This window comes from Silurus meridionalis, chromosome 5 (genome assembly GCF_014805685.1).
Source record: "Silurus meridionalis isolate SWU-2019-XX chromosome 5, ASM1480568v1, whole genome shotgun sequence".
Taxonomy (NCBI): domain Eukaryota; kingdom Metazoa; phylum Chordata; class Actinopteri; order Siluriformes; family Siluridae; genus Silurus; species Silurus meridionalis.
In genome coordinates this window covers 14,785,733-14,810,014 of record NC_060888.1, presented here as the reverse complement: position 1 = coordinate 14,810,014, position 24,282 = coordinate 14,785,733, and the positions used below count along the sequence as shown (strand labels likewise).

Sequence of the window (24,282 nt, the reverse complement as noted above, 5' to 3'; positions counted from 1 at the left end):
CTTTAGGTAGTTTAGCACCTGGCACCAGGTCTATGGCGCAGTTTCTAGGACGGTGGGGTTCAGGCAGGTTGCTGCCTGCTCACTGAATATGTCTGCAAATGATCGGTTCATCTTTTGGGTAAGTGTTTTGCCAGCCAGGGTCAACCCAGTATGACGCTTGCTGTGGAGTTCCTCAGATCAAGAAACTGAATATTTTCATGATGGAACAGGCCAACCTGGAGGATGACCCCTGGGGCTCAGTACTTCACCCAGCCACGCCCTAAGGGTCTCCCTTGGATGGTTTGTATGGCCAGCTCTCGCGTCCCTCTCTCCCGGCACAGCTGAAGCTGGTCTAGGCAATCCTGGGAGATGAAGTTGCCCATGGAGCCAGAATCTACAAGGGCAGAGACCAGAATGAAGAGTGTGGGGGTACCAGTGTGACTGGGAGTATAGAGAGATAGGTGATTTCAGAGGTGAAGTCGACCGAACTCACCATGGGGGCGTGGGGGTCTGGCAGGACACTTGGAAATGAAGTGGCCGTGATCACCACAATACAGGCATGCTCCAACTGTGAGGCAATGCTCTCTCTCTCTCTCTTCAACAGCCGATGGGATCCAACCTGCATGGGTTCGGGCTCCAGAGTGGAAGAGATAAAGCGGGAAGTAGCAGGTTCCATCACTGGAGACCGACAAGCTGCCAGGTGCTGGGAAATGCGGATGGACCGCTGAATAAAAGCCTCCAATGCAAGTGCATCATCATAGATGGCCATGGCCAACTTAATGTCCGTGTTTAACCCTTGGCGGTATGCCCTGAGGAGAGCTGTTGCGGAAGCGGAGGCTGTAATCCGTCAGCTGAGAAAAGACCCTTGGCGCAGATTTAACAGCTGATCTGCCATGGTGAGGTCCCCAGTGAAGTGGTTAGCGAATTGCGTGTAAGACATGGTTATGGCGCTATTAGTGCTCCATATCGCCCTCGCCCAGGCCAGCGAGTAAAGAGATGAGAAACGCCACCTTGGATCGATGGGAGGGGAACTTGTGCAGATGCATTTTAATGTAGAGTTTGACCTGTAAGAGAAAGCCATTACATTTGGTCACGTCGCCGGAATATGAAGCCGGAAGAGCCATCGGGCTGCTGGAGGTGTGTTGTGGAACTCCGCTGATGGCGGCCGGTGTGAAAGCCTCTCGGAGAGTGGCGGTGAGTTCCTTGATGGGATCTGAAACGGAACCCGGTTGCCGATCCATCGAGGTGAGTGTTCGGTATGGGTCCGATCTTCTGTCGTGCTGTGATCAAGAGTCGGAAACCAGAATACGAATTGGACGTTTATTCGCCTTGGGAAACAAACAGAAGCTAGGAAGCAGCATGTACCGGATGTAAACAAGTATATTCCGAAACACAGGTAGTCCAGGGATGATCACTAGAATGAACCGTAAATCAGACGGTGAGTGAGTGCAAACGGGGGCCTTATAAAAGGAGGGTGTAGATTGGAAACAAGTAAAGGTGATTAGTATGAAGGTGAGGCACTGCGGGTGTCTAGGGGGGGCGTGGCCGGTGGTTCCCTGACAGTCATGTTGTAGACACTTTAGTTTGTCAGTGTCCACATCAGTATTCATGGACTTTACCGTATACATATAACTTCTTAATATTTAATAATATTTAATTCATAAAATAAATCAAATTTCTGTTTACTTAAGTGTTATACTTTAATTTGAGTTTAGGTTATATTTTTGTAAAAAAAAAAAAAAGAATAAATAGTTATACCAATGCACTCTATACATTTGCAATTCGTTTGTTAATACAGCTAAATAAAATTGACAAACATTTGACAAATAGTTTTTTGATATGTACAAATCTAAGGTGGGCTGTACATTTTACATCTAGGCCTTCAGTGGTGTCCTAGCTAACTCAATCCAACTCTTAATACAATCATTATGACCTCACTGCTATAAACACCTTCTTTTACTGCAGCCACAACTGCACTGCCTGCACACATCATCTCTAGCTGAAGCATCAATATTAACCTCATAAAATGACCCTGGGTTTTTTCCTTTAATTTCTTTTTTGCATTTTTTCCATGCATTTCATTTCAAATTTAATTTGAGTTGAAATCATGCAAATTTGACAGGAAAGAAAATGGTTCATGAAAAAGCTTAACAACTGTTTAGAACTGTTTTGAGTGACCTTTCCTCATGATGTGCAGCTTTTCTTGAAAAGTCTATCCTGTAAATGTCCTTGTAAGTATATCTGTGACCAAATCAAATTCTATTTTCCTCTGTCAGCCATTGTGGAATGAAAAAAGCTTAGAGCTTGATGCGGGTTGCAGGCTCTGACTAGCATTCTCTCTGACAAGCCATTCAAAGTACGTAAAAATGCAAACATCTTTGGCCTGCTAGGGCACTTGGAGTAGCCTAATCGCAGTGTAATTAATTAAAGCTACGGCTTCAAGCAATAGGGGCTATAATAAATTTTTAAAAAAAATGAAAAACCCACCACTGATACAAAATAAACTTGGTTATAATTATTATTTAAGAAACAATATCATCAGTGTTAATCATGTTGAGCTAATGTAATGTAAGTAATGTTGAATATAGAATTATAAAGTCATATACACAATATGAACAAAAGTTTGTGGACACTTGACCACAAAATTTGTATGTTCTTTTTAACATTTAATAATTTTTTTGTTTTTCACATTTCATCTCCAATTGCAGACATCCTAAAAGTGTTCAGTACGATTGAGGTCAGAGCTTTATAGAACTGAAGATCTTCCACTCCAACTCATGTATATCTTCAATTGAGATCGCACTGTGCACTGGGGCACTGTCAAGCTAGAACAGGTTTAGGTCTCCTAGATCAAATGAAGGAAAGATTTATTGCTGCCACATCTGAAAACATTGTATACAAATGTGGTCTTCAACTTTGTGGTAAAAATTTTGGGAAGAACCGCATATACAGTGGAACCTGGTTATGTCGATGTCCTAGGGGGTTGCCAAAAAGCATCGAGGTAACCGATGATTGAGATAAACGAAAATCAAAATGGCGGCAATATATTAACATACTTGAAATTTCTTTATGTACATGATGTGCATTAATAAATGAGAATGTGCATGCACGTGTTTTTGAAGGGTTTTTTTACACAACAGCGTTGCCGCGATTTGTTTGATGAAGGCATGCTCTAAAAATACATACAGTACATGTTTATCTGTCAGGAATCCACCTGCCACGCCCCCTTCGGCTCCCTTCAGCGTGTCAGGTGCTTTCTCGGCCGCTTTCTCTGAAGCTCCCCGGTTCAATCGCGCAATTATGGTGCTCGTTTAGCATCATCACCAGCTCCTATTTAAACTTCCACACTCTCACTGTCCGTTATTGTTGGTATATGTTGGTTTACGGCGGTCGTTGTTATCGCGCATGCGTATCCCGGTACGTGCCTTCCCACCGGCACTCTCTCAACGGCTGCGCTTTTCTTCCCAAAGCGCACCGCGGATTACCCCCGATCCTGCCGGTCAATCGCGCACATATGGTGCTCGTTTATCATCATCACCAGCTCCTATTTAATCTTCCACACTCTCACTGTCCGTTATTGTTGGTATAAGTTGGTTCACGGCGGTCGTTGTTATCGCGCATGTGTATCCCGGTACGTGCCTTCCCACCGGCACTCTCTCAACAGCTGCGCTTTTCTTCCCAAAGCGCATCATGGATTCCCCCCGATCCTGCCGGTGTTCATTCTATGCTTTTGCTGCTCATCCCACGTTCTCCCGTGTGCTGTTCAGCGCCGCGCTTCTACTTTCGCCTCCCGTTCATCGCATAACATTTAACAACAAAAGGCAAATGTGCACTAACTAACAGCAGAGATTCACCAGTATACAATACAACACCTGTAGCAGCTGTAAGGCTTGATTTTTCCGCCACTTCATGAAGTTCTTCTGCGGCTGCACCGAGATAACCGACGTTAAATGGCAAATTTTTCCCCCCTTGTGCTCGAGATATTAGGGTTCGGCGACTAAAAAAAAGTCGACATAACCGATAAAAAATGCTTAGAAAAAGCGAGAATTTGGCGGTTCCACTTCAAAAACGTCAACTTTATAGGGTTGTCGAGGTAACCGAGGTCGAGATAACCGGGTTCCACTGTAGCTACAAAATTAAGGTTTTACAACATTTTTTGTCTGTATAGTATATATTTTATAGCATATCCAAATATATGTTTTTACAGGGTGTATAAGAAGAACAGTACAAATGGCTCAGTAAGTCTTCCATATTCACTGAACTGCTACCTTCCCTCAGAGCATATATAATGGCTTGTCTTTTTTACATACAAAACACAGGTATGAGTGGCAGCTTAATAATTCTTTTTATTTCAGATTTGTATTTACTTGGGCAAAAGAGACTTTGTGGACCACGTGGAGAATGTTGACATTGTGGGTAAGGTTTGCTAGGATATAGTAAGCAATGCAAATATTTGAATATTTTTTAAGACAATAATAGGTAAAATATGTGAATCTCCATTTACAGATGGGGTGCTCAAGGTGGACACTTCCAAACTTAATGGAAGAAAAGGTATATAGAATACATAACTATTCAAGTTTTGGGAATTATGAGCATCATTTAACATTAACATTTATAGCATCAGATCTATCGAATGGAATTGTTAGTAACACATTATCAGATTATTAGTGCACAGTCTTATGCATTCATTTCTTCTTTGTTGTAGTGGTTGTGCAGCTGGCTTGTTTCTTCCACTATGGGAAGGATGAATTTGATGTGATCAGTTGGTCTTTCAGAAAAGACATTTGGATCCAGCACATTCAAATCTATCCCCCACCTGCTGGAGACAAACCAACTATCACACCTATGCAGGATGTTCTTATGAAGAAAGCAGGAGAGGGAGCCTACCCCTTCACGTTTAATGTATATTAATCTGTGCAATACTGTGTACATACTGTCTTTTAGTGTGGTAAATGCCCTGAAATCTGTGTTTCCTGTTTTCTAAGATTCCAACAAATCTGCCTTGCTCTTTATATTTTCTGCCAGCAGCAAGGGACAAAGGCAAGGTACTGCAACCCTCCCATTCTCTACTTTTATTATCTCCCAAGACACACACTATGCCAATTATACACATTATATCTTATCATTTCTTTCCTTCTCACTGCAATATGTCTTCTTTCCATTTAAATTGCAGGCTTGTGGCATTGAATTTAACATAAAAGCCTATATTGCTAATGAGGCTGATGATCCAAATGAGAAAATTGACAAAAAGTGTGTATAGGCCTAATTTATCCTTATTAATAATGAAATTATATCTATTCATATATCTATTCATATCAATTTATGCATTGATTAATTTTACTGTGTGTAGGGACACTTGTCAATTGATCATTCGCAAAATCCAATTTGCACCAGACAAAATGCTACCTGGACCTGAGGTGAATATCTACAAGCAATTCATGTTTTCAGAAAAAACGATTCACCTGGAGGTCTCCATAGAGAAGGAGGTATATAGATTATATGGGCAAATTGAATTACACATGCTATATATATATTTGTAAAAAAGAAAAATGGTAAAGGTAATATTTATAATCTTTCCAAATAATTTTTGCAGGTTTACTATCATGGAGATCCAATCAAGGTCAGAGTGAAATTAAACAACCAGACCAATAAAGTGATAAAAAAAATAAAAATTTCCAGTAAGATGGATTAATTTAAATAATATTAACAAAGTATTTGGAAAACAACACTCCTACATACTCATTTATTGTACTCTTTTGGTGAATATGTATTACAGTTGACCAGACAGCAGATGTTGTGCTCTACTCAACTGACAAATACACCAAAGTTGTTCTCTGTGAGGAATTTCGGTGAGTCTAGATGACTCTACATGCACAGGCTACACTGTGAATGGTCTACAAACAGGTGACAGATAAAAAAAACAATATCAAGCCACTAGAGATTTATTAAAACAGGTGTTAGATAAACCTTTTTTTCAACAATGTCTGATATTAAAAGATATCGCAAATGATTGAGCATTAGGAATGGGTACATTCTTGTTCATATGGGACACATATTTTGTATGAACAAGGACATCATAGTGCACACTTATTTTTGAATTATGGTTATTATTCTATCCATTAATCTTCAAAATATAAATGTATTTTTGTAAATTGTGTATGTCATATACACATTGTGCTTAAATGATCCATTTACGAACATGAATTAGATTCAGGTACAATGATTAGCTAAAAAAAAATACATTTATGGCATTTAGCAGATGCCCATATCTAATGTAATCTTAGTCTTTCAATAATAGATTTAAATTTGAGAGGACTTTGTGAATATTAAGATTTGTTGAATGGCAGATATACTGTATATAATTGAACACTGCCCCACCTGTCACTATGGTTGGATCATGCAAATAGTCTTGCCAGATATTCTGTAAAAGCACAAAATCCTATTAGTCTTGTGAAGTGTACACTATATTTTGTGTTGCACCATGGTCCTGGCAAAACAACCTTTTGTTCTAATATGTATAAATGACAATAAAAACCTATGCGGATTGACTTGACATGGATAGAACATTTATCACAGAGACCACTCCCTCCCAAGCTGCTCTGTAAGAATAACTTTATCAGATCCACCTTTTCTTTTAATGTATCACCCTCTGTATGTACAAAATATGCACAATTTACTTCAATTATAACTCAATATTGAATCTTTTTTTGTTTGGTTTTTTTTCTTTTTTTTTTTACCAGGGATCAAGTAAAGGGCCAAACTACATTTGACAAGGAATACGTAATCACACCTCTTCTCAACAATAAAGAGAAACATGGTCTGGCATTAGATGGCAGGATAAAAGATGAAGACACAAATCTTGCATCATCCACAATGTGAGTCAAAAAGCCATCGTAACATGGGCCTTAAACATTATCTCACAAAATGCAAATGAATAACGAGACAAATAAGAAAAAGGACTTCCTGATGCTTTGCAGACTTAGTGGATATTTTTTTCAGAATTATTCGAATGAAACTGATGCATTTACACTGTATCCAGTGAATTAGATTCTTCTTCTTCTTCTTCTTCTTTCGGCTGCTCCCATTAGGGGTCGCCACAGCGACTCCATACCACCCTGTCCTCTACATCTGCCTCTTTCACACCAACTACCTGCATGTCTTCCCTCACCACATCCATGAATAGATTAAGATTAATAGATTAATAGATTAAGGTTGTAAATAAACTGTATGCTTGTGAAAAGCCAGCATGATATATACAATACACTGTACTGTACTATATAATACAATGAAATCAGGAAAATATTTAAAATATTACCTTTTACCAAAATTACCTTGTGACATAAGAATCCTTTGTGTTACTTTGTGCCATACATGATAATAATCAGGATTTTCTCCTCCTGTAGTCTGAGAGCTGACACATGTAAAGATGTGCAGGGCATTGTGGTGTCTTACAAAATCAAAGTCAGCCTCATGGTGGCCAAAGATGGTGTCTGGGGAAGGCTTATATCCAGGTCAACAATACTAAAAGTTTTTTTCTGTTGATAATAAACAATATAAATTATAAACAACAAATGTAAATGTATATGTATGGTTCATGCAATGCAATGTATAAAGCATTTCTTTAAATTGTCTAAGCTACTGTACTATGTTTTCATTTACAGTTATGTTACTGCTGAAATACCTCTGATCTTGATGTCACCAAAACCAAAAGGTGTTGTTTATGTTTGATATTAGATAATACACAGTGCTTATCTATTTCTAAGTGCCTATTTCTTAGTAGACTACTAATGACAATATTTTTTCTACATGCATCTCAATTGGAACAGATGACTAAGTGGACATACCCTACATCTCAGCTGCATTCAAGCATAATGTCATTAATTATATTTTCTTTGTTGTTTTTGCCATTAACATGTGGACTTAATTTTTTTTGTACAGAATTTGGTTCTTTATTAAGTAAATTGAAAATAAATATAAATAAACAGTATTACTTTTCCATGATTTAGTGGTCTTTCTCCGGATTCTCTGGTGAAGAATGAATGAATGAATTACTTAATTAGTATATTCATGTTATATACATTGGATGTGGAAAATATTTTCAATGTTACTTGGTGGCAAATCTTTGATCATATACTCATAGACTAATTACTACCTTGAAAATCCTGTATTTTTTTTAAGTAGGAAACAAATGCAGCAGTTTTTTGGAAATGGCAGTAAATGTCAGGGTGAACTGCTGGATGCCCAATTGGTGCGTAAATACAATGTGTGCTTTAAAACATTATTGGAGCAATTTGTAAGGTGGCTCTGTCATCTCTTGTAGTATAGCTCATGGTTTCAGAACAGGAGTGGTTAACCAAAGACAATTAATTGAAATTCACACATCAGCTACTGCAACAAATTTTTTAATTAACTCCTAGAGTTGCCAACAAAGATTGAATTACCTGTTTCGATCCAGGGTCTGATACAATTGGAACCTGGTTTGGCTGTTGAATGCCTAGAATCAACACAACATTCTGCATCACCATAGTTAATGTAGTTCCTTATAAAATGAAACAAACTAGCACCGCAGTATAATAATCATATACACACCTGAAAACAGGTTACTCAGAGATTAGAACATAAATAGCAAAAAAATAAATTGATAAATTAATAGTTTTTCAAACAGGATGGAAGGAGAGCCTTTCCAGTTCAAGAAAAGCTTTTAGTGATGATACTAGATCAACATATCTTTTTACTCTCACAGAAGACAAAAGATGTAATCCTAGTTTTTTTTATACAAAACTGTTGCAAAATTAACTAAGATTAGGCGCATCAGAGTAAAATGCACATCAATAGGCAGCAGCGATGATATCATGAATTTTTTTCATAAATAACCCTGTAGATTACAATATAATTATATTTTATCAACAATAACAATATTTTACTCCCGTTCAAGACAGTGAATTTTACTTATTTTAAAATGAAAATCATCAACTTGTGTTTGATATCCTTAACCTACATGTTTCTTCAAACAGATCATTCCAGAAGCAATCGAAGCACAACTTAAACAGTAGTTATTGCTGTTTTTAACTGCAGGTTTAAATTGGTCCTCTCATTCTAATAGCTTAATCTTCCTATAATAACAGCTCATTTACAACAAATGGTAGAGCAGATGCTCCACATATTAAATTAGTCATAAACAGATTTAGATGTCATTAAAATTTGATAATCACATGTCATTCATTTTTTTATGAAATATTTATGTAACATCTAACAAAGGAGTTTTGAGTCCGCAGTATAAAAGTCTTGGGAGATAGTGTATATATATATATATATATATATATATATATATATATATATATATATATATATATATATATATATATATATATATATATATATATATATATACTGGAACAGGTTTGGGTTTTGAATTCAAGTGAATGTAAAACTTTATTATAGCGCATCTAAAGACATCCTATACAATTGAGTGCTTCCAGCTTTTGCTAACAGTTTGGAAAGGAACCACATATAGCAAGAAAGGTCAGGTGACCATATATATATATATATATATATATATATATATATATATATATATATATATATATATATATATATATATGGTCACCTGACCTTTCTTGCTATATGTGGTTCTTTTCCAAACTGCCCCTTAAAGATATGGTTTACATGTTTTGGAGAGGAAGTCGCTTGCTATAGAGCTCTGATCTCATCCCTACTAAACACCTTTTGGATGAATTGAAATGCTGACTTCATCCAAGGCCTCCTCACCTCACCTACATCAGTACCTGCCTTTTGTAATACCCTTGTGGCTGATGAACACAAATATCCATAAGCACACTCCAAAATCTAGTGGAACATCTTCCCAGAAGAATGGAGAGAATTACAAGAGCAAATTCAGACTAAATGTCGAATGCAATGCTCGAAGATCAAATACCATACTTATGACCAGGTGGCTCAATACTATTTGTATAGCGCTTTTAACAATGAATATTGTCTTAAAGCAGCTTTACATATGTGGTGGATAATGTGGTGATTAAAAGTGAATATGTTCTTTATAAGTAAGTTTGTCCCTGATGAGCAAGCCGGTGGCAACTGTGGCAAGGAAAAACTCCCCGAGATGGCATAAGGAAGAAACCTTGAGAGGAACCAGACTTAAGAGTGTCCGAATGTCCATTTATAGTTAGGTTATATTATATATATATATATATATATATATATATATATATATATATATATATATATATATATAGTTATATTTAGGTGGTATCAGCCGTATCACACCATATCACACCACCCCATGTTGGATTATTTTGTAATGTCTTTCCTACTTCTCATTTTTTCTTTATAAAAGGCACATTTTTTATGTTTTTGTTTAATGTGTAGAGTGTTTTTAAACATGAGTTCAAACATTTTATATATCAGTATATATTTAATGGCAAGTGTGTCTCAGGCGTCACACAGAAATCTTCTTTACAAACCTATGCATTAAAAGATCAGTGTTTTTCTTCAGTTAAAGATTTAAACAAAGCAAATACATTTTCTAGAGTAAAGTGTATTTATAGAGAATATACTCATTTCTGTTAACAGGGTTAAAATAATTAACCCAATTAATTATAAAAAATAAAAATAAAAATATGTTTTTACTACGGGCTGCTTCACGGTTGTGGCCTATATACAGGATTGTGTAATATATAATTATGGGTGTAAAATTGTTGAATTTATATTAAAAGTCTTTTGTCATTTTAATATCAATTGGTCTTTATAAAACTAGCTGATTTCAAAAAGATGTTACGCTGTTTAATAACAGCAGTGGTGACAGTGCGAATGTTATTAAACTGAATCAGTGTATGACAGGTTTGTAGTTTAGCCCTCTATTGATAAGGATTAGCATTAGCCTAGCGGTGTCTCTGCGCGCTTGGGTTTTTAAAGCGGAGACGCGGTGCGACTGCACGGTGTCTTCCTCGTTGGTGGCTCACAAACCCACTGAAATTCGCCGACACTAAGGTAATGCAGCTCAGAGCACTTACTTACCGGCATTATTAATCTATATGGACTTCATATCAACGCATTGGAGTCAATTTATCGGTTGAAACGCTGAAATTATTATATTATAAAGGCATTGACTGCGTCACTCCATTAAACCAGATTGACTAAATAGTTTAGCGTAACTAGCCAGTGTTACTAAGTGGACTGTTTTACTATTTAAACCCGTGTTAAAGTGACCTACACTTGAACCGTGAAAGCACAAAGAAATAAATTGCGCTTTAATACATGTTGTGAGGTTTTTAGTGTTGGTTGAGGGATTTTCTAGTATACTCGTTCATCGGAGTTAGCCTGCAGACGTGTTTGCTAGCTCCGGGTCTGTGAATTCTACGTCGCGAAACGTGTCATAAGTGCGAGACTCATTTTCTGATTTGATACCAGAGGTGAATAAATTGTCCTCCTGAAATAGGGCTGAAATATAGATCAATTGCTCGGGGTGATGTGTCTGTAAAAGCTGCTTGTTGTGTAGCTAGGTAATGTCTACGCGATGCTAACTCCATCAGCAAGCACAAGCTACACAGTGTGAGGTTTCAGCCACGGGCCATATTTCAGTTTCCCACAATGCTCAGTACTGCACACCCGGAAACAGACTCATCTGAGCCGTCTTTGGCCCGCATCGTGGAAATTGCGTTTTTGTTTAGCACAATGTATTTCCATATGGACGACTTTAAACAAATATTTAAAGTGATAAACATTCAATGCATAGAAAGCGGTTTATGAGCAAAAACACATTGCAAACTATGACACGAGTGGCAGAGATCAGATCCTATATCTGGTCATAGTGTGAGTCAACCACGTGTTCAGCATCGACGTGGATTAGAATGAAAAATGAGGGGGGAAAGTTCTTATATAAAGCATTTTGTTTATAATTGTGATGTTTGTTGGCACTATTAGCTCACACGTGTTGGTGTCTAACCTGCAGACAGTGGTCATTATTTTATCTATAAGCTTTCAATTGATGATGTAAATGCATGTTTCTTGCTCTGTCTGGCAGCTATGGCCCACAACTGATGCAGAGAGTGCTTGAGATGGCAGAGGGGATTCATGTTGGCGAAATGCCCTCGTATGAACCAGTCTCAAGTGCTGAAGCAAAAAAGAGGCCGAATTCATCTGATGGAAGTAGGTAACAGGTTCTTTGATGTTACTTCAGTTTGTTTGCATTCAGTTTTATACAGAAACCATTTACACTCAAGAAGTCTACATAACGAATAGTACATTACTAAATACTTAAATCTTGATTTCACCCAAATAAGGATAGGTTCCCCTTTTGAGTCTGGTTCCTCTCAATGTTTTTTCCTCATAACATCTAAGGGAGTTTTTCCTTTTCACAGTACTATGGCTGCTCATCAGGGATAAATACACATCGCTCACTTTAACTCTTAAATTCTGTAAAGCTGCTTCGAGACAATGTCCGTTGTGAAAAGCGTTCTAGAAATAAACTTGACTTGATATAAAGGGCATTAGTCTGTTTTAGGCCTCTACCGGTTAAGTAGAGATAATGAACAATGAACAATATATACTTTTTTAAGCCTTGGAACGGTCCCTGCTGATGTATAGAGTGCACAGTCCCAATATCTGTAATGACCACCAGAGTTCAGTTAGACCAGGGGTCACCAACGTAGTGCCCGCAAAGACCACATGAGTAGCCCGCAGGCCTTTTATAATAATATCTTTTTACTACTTTGTTAAATCATTGTTGAGAAATCATTAACATGATCAGTGTCTTCACATAGATGAATGTCATTAATTATTAATAAAAACATATAATAAAAGGTAAATTGAGCAAATTTGTTATTTCAGATCAAACTGAAAACTGTGTATCAAACTGGTAGCCCTTCACATTAACGGTACCCAAGAAGTAGCTCTCGGTTTCAAAAAGGTTGGTGACCCCTGAGTTAGACAATTATTAAGGATTGTCATGAATAAGCTATTCAACTTATGAACTCTTATGACGGTTTTTATAAATGTTGTAATTTAACAAAAAATGTTTTGTCAACGTTGTGCAAGTTTGGGGCAGCCATCCCACCTTCCTGCTAAAATGGTAAATGCCATATTTCTTATGCATGTAAGAGGAACTAACATTTGTGGTTCGAGTGTAAGTGATTAGAACTAATTACAGGCAACAGGTCAAATATACAATAATAATTAATAATCCAATTACTCAAATCAGATTCAGAAAGTACACAGTGTGTTGACTGACTGACGCAGTTGATGAGACTGAATAATCAACTGCATCATTGCCCTAGTCAGAAAATACAGGATATTTGTTGGAAATCACTAAAATGTCTCCGCTGATGCTTAATGGGTTTATAAGTTAGGAGCACATGGATAGATTTTATTTATTTTTTACACATTTAAACCTAAACAAAATTTAAGGTGCCACTTGAGCACACCTTTCAAGCAGAGTTAAAAATGCTTCTGTAACAGTTGCTCATTCCATGTCAGTTGAGATTTTAGTGATTTATGTCTGGATATTTTTTGTAACAGGTTTTCCCAGCTGATTGCGATTACTGGTGTTAGTTATTTAACATCTTTAATATCGGCATCTTCTTGATGTATGTAAATCAGTCTAGTAAGTAGGTTTCAGCCATCATACAGATGTATTTATCGTCCTGTCCACAGGGAATGTAATTTATTCTATGGCAGCATTATGCCCTTAATCAGTAATAAATTACTCTGCCTTGTAAAAAAAAAAAAAAAAGGAAAAAAAAAAAAAACACGCCCTAGCAGTGTTTATTCTAGTTGTACCATGTTTTCTTTGATGGAATAGGATGGGGTAGGTGAAGAAATATTCAGGAATGTCCATAAAAAGATTGACATGGGGTCCATGTAAACAGAGACCAGCCGTCAGCACTGCACTGCAATTTTCTAAATTACACTTTTGCGCCAATGCCATTTCGGCATTGGCGCAAAATATGTATATGTGTATACATATTCACACACATATATGTATATATATATATATGTGTGTGTGTGTGTGTGTGTGTGTGTATGTATGTATGTGTATATATATATATATATGTATATATATATATATATATATATATATATATATATATATATATGTGTATATGTATATGTATATATGTATGTGTGTATATAGTATATATATGTATGTGTATATTTTGAGATTAAGATACGAGCTTGACCACGGAACGAATTAAACTCGTAGGTCAAGGTACCACTGTATAAGGTACAATAATTAAAAGCTGTCTAATCAAATTCAGAGCTGGCAGATGGAGCATCAAAATAACAAATAATTGAATTAGAATGTTTATTTGGTGTGTTTTGCATTTGTATGTTTGCAACAGTGAAAATTGGAATTTGTTAAATATTTGCCTTGCAAACTGATTTTTGTTTGATAGTACAATAGAGTACTGATTTAGCATTTGTTATAAACGAGTAAACATTTCTGTGCTGCTTTTGAAGTTGGCTGTAAAAGGTTTTTCCTCCAAACACATTGCTTAAAACAACGACTATTTCTAAATAAGATACAATTGAAACTTTGACTCTAATTGTATTAGTTAGCCCTGCAATATGGAGCATTTACCATGCACCTTTTTTAATAGGTTAATAAATGATCCAATATTAGCTAGACAATACTACAAAGAGAGCAGCACAGGATTCTAACATTTACTATCATTTATAATATAATTACCAAGTACTTTTCTGACTGATAGACAATTTATTTTATGTTTAAAAAATGTTTCTAGGAAGATGTCTTCTAATAAAGTTATTAGGGTTATATACATTTATATTATATAAGTGCTATACAGCTATTTCATAAACCTAGGTGATGCCCAGTTTGCAGCCAAATCCATTTAGCTTGTTTTTGCCCAGGCCTAATTTGCTTCATGAACCTGTTCAGATAATTCCTACAATATCTGGCCGAAAGTTTTGTGAACCTCTGACAATTACGCCCATTTCAGATTTTAGTTGTCCCATACCAGATTGCTGTTATAACAATCTATGTGCACAGGGGCATTATATACAGGTGTGGGCATGTAATAGCTTTTATCACAATTAAAAATATTATAAATAAAAACAATTGTTCAGGTAAATTTGCTAGTCTGATTTGTTAATGTAGATTTACTAGGGTGTCTTCAGTCTTTGTCATTCGGTTGAATTAAACATCTTTTTTTAATGTCATTTATTGTACATTGGTTTTGATCTGCTCTTTCATATTGTTTTATTGTTTGACTTGTACATCCCTTGATAATGTTTATTTGAATTTCGTGTTGTCTGTAGTAGCTTGGCAAACTGAAAATGAGTTGGAATCTCAATTTTTTTCCAGTGACACTTTGATTATAGAGATTTGTCACTGCTGGTTTGATATGACACTTAATAGGTAAGAACTAAAATAATTTGTTGTTCATTTCAGGTGAAGAACCCATGAGGAAGATGCCTGTGTCCAAATTTGGCCCAAGACCACGATTTGAGCCGGTACACTTTGTCAGTGGCAGCAGCAGCAGCACTAGTGGACTGGGGCTTGCTGATGAAAAAGAAAATGAGAGAGAGCGTAGGAGCGGAGAGGTGAATAGCATAAGGCAGAGGGAGCCAGACCAACCACATAGCACTAGCCATGGTTATGGCCATCCTCCCTCCTCATCATATGGTTTTGACTCTTGGGCTGATCGTAGAAGCAAGGACATGTCTTTCAGCAACAAGAGCGGTTATGGTTATGGTGGCAGAGGGCGCACCTCAAACTTTATGGGAAAAATGCAGCAGGAATACACATCAAGATATGAGGCACACAGTGCAAGGCAGGCAAACTCGCCTCCTCAAGCAAGCCGATATGATGGCTATGCAGGAGGGAGGTCTGGACGTTGGGATTCTGGAAGGCATGGCTTGGGTTTTGGACATAAGGATAGACCATCATCTAGCAAAGGTTTGTCTAGAGCCTATGACAGCCCAAGCAGAGCCAGTCCTGGCCTGCTCCCTACACCATCAATACCAACCCCAGTTGCTCAAGCTACAGTTGATGAGAAGCAAAGATTATTGACCAGGGTTATATCTGCTGTAGCAGTCACACTGCGAGACCCTGCATTCATTGGTGGACCTGATGGTCCAAATTACAATTTCATCCTCAGCCGGAGCATTCAGGCTTGTAAAACTAACCCTGAGTATATTTATGTTAATTTGAAAGATATTCCACCATCTGACCTTCCTAAGAACAAGAAAGTACCATGTGAGGGCTATGCCTGTGAGTTGAGATGTTCTGGCCTGTATCTTGCAACTGGCTATTCTGGCAGCAAGAACGGTGCCAGGGACCGTGCATCAGAGCAGGCTGTGAAACTTGTCATGAAACCAGTGGAGGTCCGTGTAGTACAACGTATATATAAGCGTAACTACGTAAATGACTTGGTAGTGTGCCAGTTAAACACACCCACTCCACCTTTAGTTCCACCTCTACGTAACCCAGAAGACAGCCCACCACCAAGTACAAAGGGTCAGTATGTGCCTGATAAAAGCAAACACTGGACAGAGTTTGTCATAATGGAAAATGCCCATGATGCTATATGTATCCTCAACAATTCTGCCGCATATAACCGTATGAAAATTGACTATAGCTTTGATCCCGTCCCTAATAGCACTGCATGGGTGTGTAGTGTATACTTGCAAGGTGAACTTTTGGCTCAAGGCAGAGGGACAAAAAAGAGCTCTAAACACACGGCGGCTGAGGAGGCTGTAAAAAAGCTCCGGATGAACCAGGTGGTTCGCCAACAGCAGGAACAACAGGATCAATACCAACAGCAGCAGTTCTCTCAAGGACCCCCCAATGCTGATCAGCCTGTTTGTGGTTTTAGCCAATATGGTGGGCGAAAGAAACAGCTCAGTGAACTGGTGATTCTAGAAAACTCTGATAATGCCATTTGCATCATTAACGATACTGCACAGTTCAACAAGGTGTCTGCAGACTACAAATTTACAGTGCTGGCAGACCATCGCTGGCGATGTGAAGTCTATATCGAGGGTCAATTTGTGGCCGAAAGTATTGGTCCCAAAAAGACTGTTAAACACACTGCAGCCGAGGAGGCCATTGCTACACTAAAACGTACACAAGCTGTAGTGAAGTCAAACCTTAGGAAGGAGGGCAATGTAGACGCCATTTCTCGAAATCAAATTTTGGCTCGTGGAGGGGAGGAAGCTACAAGTCAGGAAATTAAAGAGGACAATATTGGTAACCAGTTGCTCCGCAAGATGGGCTGGACAGGTGGTGGGTTGGGTCGAGAGGGAGAAGGCATAGCCGAACCCATCATGGTTAAGGAACAGTTTACTAGGGAAGGACTTGGTATGGACATAGAGAAACATGGTCACCTGACGAAGCGTGATATTGAGGAAATGATACGTACTTATGCTTGTTCTGAGCGCCAGGATGATCTACGATTCTCCACCGAGCTTAATAATGACGAGCGTAAACAGATTCACCAGGTCTCCCAAAAATATGGGCTAAGGAGCAAATCTTATGGCCAGGGAAGACACCGTTTCCTTGTGGTTAGCCGGAGAGTGCAAAAGGATCAACTGATTGGCCAATTGCTTCAAGAGGGTCAGGTGGGACGATATGAGCTGGTCAAACCTCAGGCCCCTGAATGATTGACTACAGAGATCCCTACCTGTGACCATGAATAAGTAGAGCATATATGCTTATTGGTTTGAAAAACAATTTAAAATGTATTTTCCAAAAAAAAAAAAAAAAAGTGTTCACTAACAGTTGCTTCTGCCTTCCTGGCAGGATGATCATTTTTTTTTGTTTATATTACCCCACCTCACATATTGCCATAGATTTTCAGAAATAATTTGAGCAAGGCACTATATTGTACACAAGCTACTTAATAAGATTAGTCATAACTTGTATCCTGTAATTTTTACGGACATACATGTTGGTAGTAAGTTCTATGGCAGCATGTCCTATCAAACATTCCATTTTCATAAACATTTCATGATGGGTAGCACGTTATGTGCTGGATCATTAAAATGCTATTAAAAAAAAAAAGTAAACTAGCAGAACTCATGAAAAGTTTTACCGTTTCATGTCCAATTACAGTCAGGTAACTATTGTTAATGTTATTGTAAAAACCCAAGGTATCATTAAACACTAGTTATCTAAACCACTCTCCCTAGACCAATGCCTGAGCAGCAGTTGTGCTTTGCTCACAAATATTTTTGTGAGATCTATTGTGTTTGCTTGTTGTATATTAAAGGACTTAATCTGGTCAATATTTTGCTGATTGTTTTTTTTTCTTATTTCATTTAATGAATTCAAATCATTTACGCTGCATTCCCAATGGTCACAGATTAATTTACTGTTTATTTACAAGAAGTGAGAAAATGTACAGTTTCTGACATGGAATACAAGTACAAATTCATCTCCAATGTGCATTTGAAAAATTATGACCCAAAAGATTTAAATGAATATTTCAAAAATGCAAACAGCATCATGACCAGTCTGTGAAATAAGTGATCCACACGGGAACAATAGAAAATGGCCAAATAGTCATGCATTTGGGATACTGAAGTACAGTCTGAAAATACATTACCACTGTTACATATTTCAGAGTCTGAGTTAAAGATGAAGGCTGCTTCTCCAATCAGGATTTAGCAGCCTTTTTATATATAAAAAAAAAAAAGTTTGAGAAACAATACTTGTATTTCAAATTAAAAGGTAAGTTCTCAGAAATGTGTAAAACATTTAAGCACACCATTCTCATAGATAAGCTGTTTTTCATCAAAGTGTGATAACCTATGTAAATCTTAGAAATTTAGATTGACACTTGAAGTGACTCAGAACAACAAACATTTTGTAACAAATAGAAAGAGCCCAATAAATGCAAGCAGGGATCTTCGATAAAGCTTGATTCACTGCAATCCCACGTCCATTTACATCCAGTTAGTTATCTAATAAAATCAGCTCACAGTACAGGATCAAACCAAAACTAGACAGCATATGTTCATGATAAACTCCTGCACAGTGATCAAAGCTTTCACACAAATCAAAGAAAAGCTTGTAACCTTGAGATGAGCATGAAGAGGGAGCCCATGACACAACAGCACCCTAATCTTGCAACAGCTACAGAACTCACAACTCTACAGAGCAATAAGAGTATTCAAAACATGACATGTATATTTTATTCTTTACTTGATGGTTTTCCTCTGAATAGCCGAGGCAGAGTTTTGTCCATACACTGTGTACTGTTCGAGGTCAACAATCCCGCCAGCTCTGTTCTACAATGGCAGACACACGCTTCTCATACTCTCGTTTATTCTCCTGGTACAGCTGAGCTGCCTGGCTGTTTGCAGGACTGTTTGGGTTTGGCTCATCCAAGAGAGACTGCAAGGGGTGAAAATGTAAATGTAAACATTCAAACACAAACCAACCATATTTATTTGAATGTCACATTAGGCCAGATTTCTACTTGTGGACTTCTACTTGTTTTTAAATGTGGAAAAAGGTTTATTACAATTTAGCACCGATATGCCGTAATTTCCAGACTATTAAGCGCAAACAAATATAAGCCGCACCCACTGAATTTTACAAAGATTTTAATTGTGAACATAAATAAGCCGCACCTGTCTATAAGCTGCCTACACTGAAACAAATGAACTTTACACAGGCTTTAATAAAAGACATTGCCTGTAACACGGCTTGTATCTTAACAGTAGCCTACTAAGAAAGCCATTGTTCACCGTCTTCCTCCTTCCTTTCAAAACTATTTCGGGAGTTTTTCTTTTGGCATCGTCGTGGGTTTAAAAATCACCATCGGTGAAGCTTTTTCCCGATGCCGTGCAGCTCAGAACACAGGTGAAGTGCGTGTTTTCATGCCCGGTTGTTTTCAGAGTGACGAATGATTCGCATTTCCTGTTGACAGTCCGGGTGAGGGGCAGGTCAAATGTCAGAGGAACCGCATCCATATTTATGATGTGGTGCAGCCTGATTCAGTGGGAGCGCATCTGATTTAATAAAAAATATTTAATTGGTTCACCTGAACCTGTTCGGCAATTTCATTGGTCTAATGTTAAGGGGATCAGTTTTTTTGGCTTTAAGTTTGTGAAACCGGGAAAAATCCAGAAAAAATCCATAAATTCGCCACTTCATTGTTTAAGCCGCGGGGTTCAAAGCGTGGGAAAAAAGTAGTGGCTTATAGTCCGGAAAATACGGTACATAGAAAGAACAGTATCAATGTGACACAATGCCCCCCCACAGACTGAATGAACGATTGCCACTTCTCAAACTACACATTACTAGCACTAATCAAAAGCACAATTCAGATGTTTAGATTTTCTACATTTGTCCAAATATGTCCCCCCCCCCCCAAAAAAAAAAGTATTCATGAGGTTGCTAGATGTTTAACAAAATACCACTAAAAACTGATCTTTTGGTTCTGACATGCCAACTACTAGAGATCAGGTCTCAAGGTGTGTGGGGGACAAAACAAAACAAAAAAAAAAAAGCTACGCTCCCTGAATGCGTACTCGCATTTTAAGCATAACTCTGACCTGGTGTGTTACAGCTAATTTTGCCTTGTTGTAAATACCTGTATAGACGTTAAAATCGAAGAGACATCGTATGTTGGACTCCAGCGGTTCTGAAGAATGTCCAAACATATACTACCATCTGCATAAACTAAAAAACAAAAGAACAAAGTTATATATAGGTTTTTAAAAGTAAAAGCCGTGGTCTTGCTGTGAATAAGTATTAAGTACTAAACTAAAAAAAATAGATGAAACAAAATGACATTTATAGTATGAAATAAAACCTACCATTCGGGTGAAACATTTTGGATACAAATCGGACTGTGGGTGGTTTGTTCGGATACTCTTCTGTGAATTCTATTGTGAGTTTGAAAGTTCCTGGGGAAGAAATGATTATGAAATCAAAATAAGTGTTGACTTATCAATTGTTCTATAAAGCAATTGAATCTGCTTCAGCTGCAGAGGTACAACATGCTGCTATTTAACTCTGTACTACCTGTGCTGGTAATCATTTTAAGCAGCAGCATGTGTTAGCATTTCTTTTTTTTCTTCTTTTTACACCATACTTTTATTTAAATTGTGAGCCAACGGCTTGTTGGAATTTTGTATGTTATTTGTATATGCAGTTTTTACAGCAATTCATTCACATTTTTGTACTGGCTTATGTACATGTTTTCGCTCTTTAATGCACCCATGAAATTCAAGTTATGTTCTGTGGGTCATTAGCCTAAACATATTTTCGGAACTGCTGTTTTTCAGAGATCTGCACTGATATCCGCTGTGCTGTATACTCTGCAGCTGCAGCTATGAAACTGGTTTATTAGCAATCCTAGTGTTAACATCAAGTAAAAATATCACCCACAGTGTTATGTCGCACCAAAGGCTGAAACATAAATTATATAGTAGTCAACAAAAGAGCATTGCCCATTTCCTCCCATCTAAACACTGCATGCGCCACATGCCACTTTACATGTAATTGAAGGTGCGGGTGAAAACTAAACCAGTAAACAATTTCTAACTGTTCAAATTAGTTCTTTTAAAAGGGGGGAGAGGCTGCTCCTGTTTCATTGGAATTGCAACACTGCATTTGATTTGAGCTAAAATTAGGAATCTGCCATCATACCTTCAGATTGGAGGGATTTTTATTTGAAGCTCAAAGTTCTCAATAGTTTAGAAGATTTTAGTACCCACTGCACATCCCCACATTTGTAAAGATAAAGGGGGAAAAATGATACCGGTGACAACATTTACTTACATGGATTTAGGGGGAATTAGCTGTAAGTATATGGATTTAGAGACTTACGGTGAAATGGCTACCAGCACAGAAGTAAAGAGTAACATAACCTCATATTTACAATTCTTTTTTTTTACATTTTTGTTAATTACATTGTTCAATACAACGTTAAAATTATGTTCAAGCTGCATCCAGTACCATTAGTTCTTATGCTTGTATAACAAAAAAAACCTTTGGAAGGACATCTATTTTAGATACTATCATTTAAAAAAACATTTCATAGTTCTTTGCGATTTCCATGTTTGACAGTTAATAATAAAAAATTAATAAATAAAAACCCATTACATAATAGGTTTATTTACTGACCCTAAAAACAGAATATCCTGCCTTTTACACAGTCATTTCATTTTAAAAACTGGACCCTTGCAGTCGCTGTAGTTCCATCACTAATAACTGGCTTGTCTGTATTTACTAAGTGCTTACATTTTTTAATCAGAGATAAGCTCCTTTCTATTAAACACAATGTCTCATCTACTTTACAAAATGAAAAGTGAAATAGATAAAGTCTGTTCTTACCATCTTCAAATGGTGTCCCCTCTGGACTAAAAGACAAAAGAAGTTAAAACACTGTTACTCGCTGAAGAATGGTCTTAAGACAAAAGGCACAGGACCAATCAAAAGTTTGGAGACACTTTCTCCTTCAATGTTTTTTACTTTATTTTTTTTTTATAATTTTCAACATTGTAAATTAATACTGAAACTATAAAATAACATGGAATTATGTAGTAAATAAAAATGTTAAACATTCCTGAATGTGTTTCATATTTTTATGGTCTAAAGTAGCTACATTTGGCTTTGATGAAAGCTTGGAGGTGTGATGGTATGGGGGTTTGCCTTCCTGGTGACACTGGTGGTGAGGGCACAATTAACCAGCATGGCAACCACACCAACATGTCGTCCCATCTGGTTTGCGCTTAGTGAGACTATAGTTTGTTTTCCAACAGGACAATAACCCCAAACACACTTCTAGGTTATGTAACAGCTATTTGCTCAAAAAGGAGTGTTATGGAGTGCTGCATCAGATGACCTGGCCTCCACAATTACCTGACAGAATACCAAGTGTGTGTAAAGCGATCATCACGGCAGAAGGTGGCTACTTTGAAGAATCAAAAATATAAAACATTCAGTTGACTACATAATTCGATACATGTTCTTTCATGGTTTCAATGTCTTCAGTATTAATTTACAATGTCGAAAACAATAAAACGAAGAAAAAACATGGATTAAAAAGGTGTGTCCAAACTTTTGACTGGTCTTGCACACTAGGTACAAAATAAAACTTGATTTACCAGATTAATTTACCACATACTTTGATGCATAGTTCAGACCAAACAGGAGATTTTGTGTGTAACATCTGGTCAAATACAGTGCGAACATCACTGACACCATAAGGAAATACCTACAGTTACCCACCAAACTACTCTGACCGGTAACCTCTTTACATGGATATGAAGAATAGCTTCCATGGTAACATCTGACGGCTGCAAAGTAAACAGCTTAGGTGTAACTCGTGTTAATTTAAGGTTGATTCGCCATGCTTACCCAAAAATGACAGCGTTCCAGACCATAATGTTATTTTCTGATGGAGCTCCGCTGACTCCGGCTGGAGGATCCTCCTGCAGTCTGAAAAACAAGTAGACAAAACATCCAATGACACTGAACGAAAATATGATTTCTAATCATGTTCACCATCTATGAAGCGCTTGCGTGCCGATATATTACAATAACTAAATATCTTTGCTATTATTTTTCATTAAAAAAACGCCATGTTTGATTAACCAAGAAACATTGCTAGCAAGCTAAAGATAGCGGCAGCCCTCTAAACAACCGAGGCCCTGTTTTTTTTCTCCTTTTTTTCAACCCCGCTTACCGCTTAAAGTCCCTCATTAAACGCCGTCGTGCTGGAGTAGACATATTGTTTAATTCGAAAACAGAAACTTAATCATAAGGTATCGCCGTCTTATGTATTGAATCCGGAGAGAATATAGATTGTTTGTGGTGTTCAGGCGGCTTCAGCTACAGCGAACACCAAGCTTAGCTCACTGCTAGCCAGCGGCGCCTCCCTGCCTGCTGTCTGAACTTGTGTAAGGTAGCCGCTTAGGACTGGATCATACCATTTAATTATGCGTGTAGGGGAAACTGGTTACAAAGAGTTAGCACAGATGCCATTAGGTCACATATGAATCAAACTGCACAGTGCTATATTAACAAATACTTCGATTGAATGTTTTACTCGGTTAAAAGTGTCTTAAGTGTGTTTGTGCAAGAATACTAAAAATACATTTCCAGATGTATCGCCCACACTCCTCTAATGAACATGATTAATCTTGGTATAGTGACGTTTACACCGCCATCTGTCTGCTCCCGTGCACCCACACATCCACATCACTAACAGGTTCCCCAACAGCTCTGAAACTCCATTTCCCTTTCCACTGCTTCAAGACAATGCATATTTTAGCATTTATAACATATAATTGGAAACAGATGATAAAAAC

General features: G+C 37.5%; 3 protein-coding genes across 4 annotated transcripts; 2 read left to right on the top strand and 1 right to left on the bottom strand.

Moving 5' to 3' along the window:
* Nucleotides 1–1,398: 1,398 nt before the first annotated feature.
* arr3b (arrestin 3b, retinal (X-arrestin)) lies at nt 1,399–7,969 on the top strand. The gene is made up of 14 exons (XM_046849880.1): nt 1,399–1,417; nt 4,162–4,217; nt 4,335–4,395; nt 4,486–4,530; nt 4,685–4,881; nt 4,965–5,024; nt 5,153–5,229; nt 5,330–5,465; nt 5,573–5,657; nt 5,756–5,828; nt 6,720–6,854; nt 7,383–7,490; nt 7,641–7,690; nt 7,806–7,969. The coding sequence occupies exons 1-14, from the start codon at nt 1,399–1,401 to the stop codon at nt 7,811–7,813; spliced, it is 1,110 nt and encodes a 369-aa protein (XP_046705836.1). The 3' UTR covers nt 7,814–7,969.
* Nucleotides 7,970–10,838: 2,869 nt separating this feature from the next.
* On the top strand, nt 10,839–18,242 carry nkrf (NFKB repressing factor). 2 transcript variants are annotated; one of them, XM_046850258.1, is made up of 3 exons: nt 10,839–10,983; nt 12,017–12,141; nt 15,404–18,242. In XM_046850258.1, exons 2-3 carry the CDS (start codon nt 12,033–12,035, stop codon nt 17,614–17,616), a joined length of 2,322 nt encoding a protein of 773 aa, XP_046706214.1. In that variant the 5' UTR covers nt 10,839–10,983; nt 12,017–12,032; the 3' UTR covers nt 17,617–18,242. The 2 variants fall into 2 exon arrangements, with proteins under 2 accessions (XP_046706214.1, XP_046706215.1); XM_046850259.1 differs by lacking the exon at nt 10,839–10,983 and adding an exon at nt 11,629–11,805.
* An 876-nt stretch (nt 18,243–19,118) lies between these two features.
* ube2a (ubiquitin-conjugating enzyme E2A (RAD6 homolog)) lies at nt 19,119–23,884 on the bottom strand. The gene is made up of 6 exons (XM_046850260.1): nt 23,658–23,884; nt 23,330–23,410; nt 22,304–22,329; nt 20,782–20,871; nt 20,556–20,644; nt 19,119–19,351 (listed from the first exon to the last, which is right to left on the bottom strand). The coding sequence occupies exons 1-6, from the start codon at nt 23,699–23,701 to the stop codon at nt 19,223–19,225; spliced, it is 459 nt and encodes a 152-aa protein (XP_046706216.1). The 5' UTR covers nt 23,702–23,884; the 3' UTR covers nt 19,119–19,222.
* Between the last annotated feature and the right edge of the window lie 398 nt (nt 23,885–24,282).

Bases quoted from the DNA above. Each gene is read 5' to 3' on its own strand.
- arr3b (XM_046849880.1), top strand. The intron at 4,218-4,334 runs GTAAGTCTTCCA...TTTTTATTTCAG, and splicing joins AGAACAGTACAAATGGCTCA to ATTTGTATTTACTTGGGCAA. The intron at 5,658-5,755 runs GTAAGATGGATT...TATGTATTACAG, and splicing joins AAAAAAAATAAAAATTTCCA to TTGACCAGACAGCAGATGTT.
- nkrf (XM_046850258.1), top strand. From the start codon at position 12,033: ATGCAGAGAGTGCTTGAGATGGCAGAGGGGATTCATGTTGGCGAAATG. The intron at 12,142-15,403 runs GTAGGTAACAGG...TGTTCATTTCAG, and splicing joins GCCGAATTCATCTGATGGAA to GTGAAGAACCCATGAGGAAG.
- ube2a (XM_046850260.1), bottom strand. From the start codon at position 23,701: ATGTCTACTCCAGCACGACGGCGTTTAATGAGGGACTTTAAGCG. The intron at 20,872-22,303 runs GTAAGAACAGAC...TTTCTTCCCCAG, and splicing joins GGGGACACCATTTGAAGATG to GAACTTTCAAACTCACAATA. The intron at 20,645-20,781 runs GTAGGTTTTATT...TTTGTTTTTTAG, and splicing joins CAAAATGTTTCACCCGAATG to TTTATGCAGATGGTAGTATA.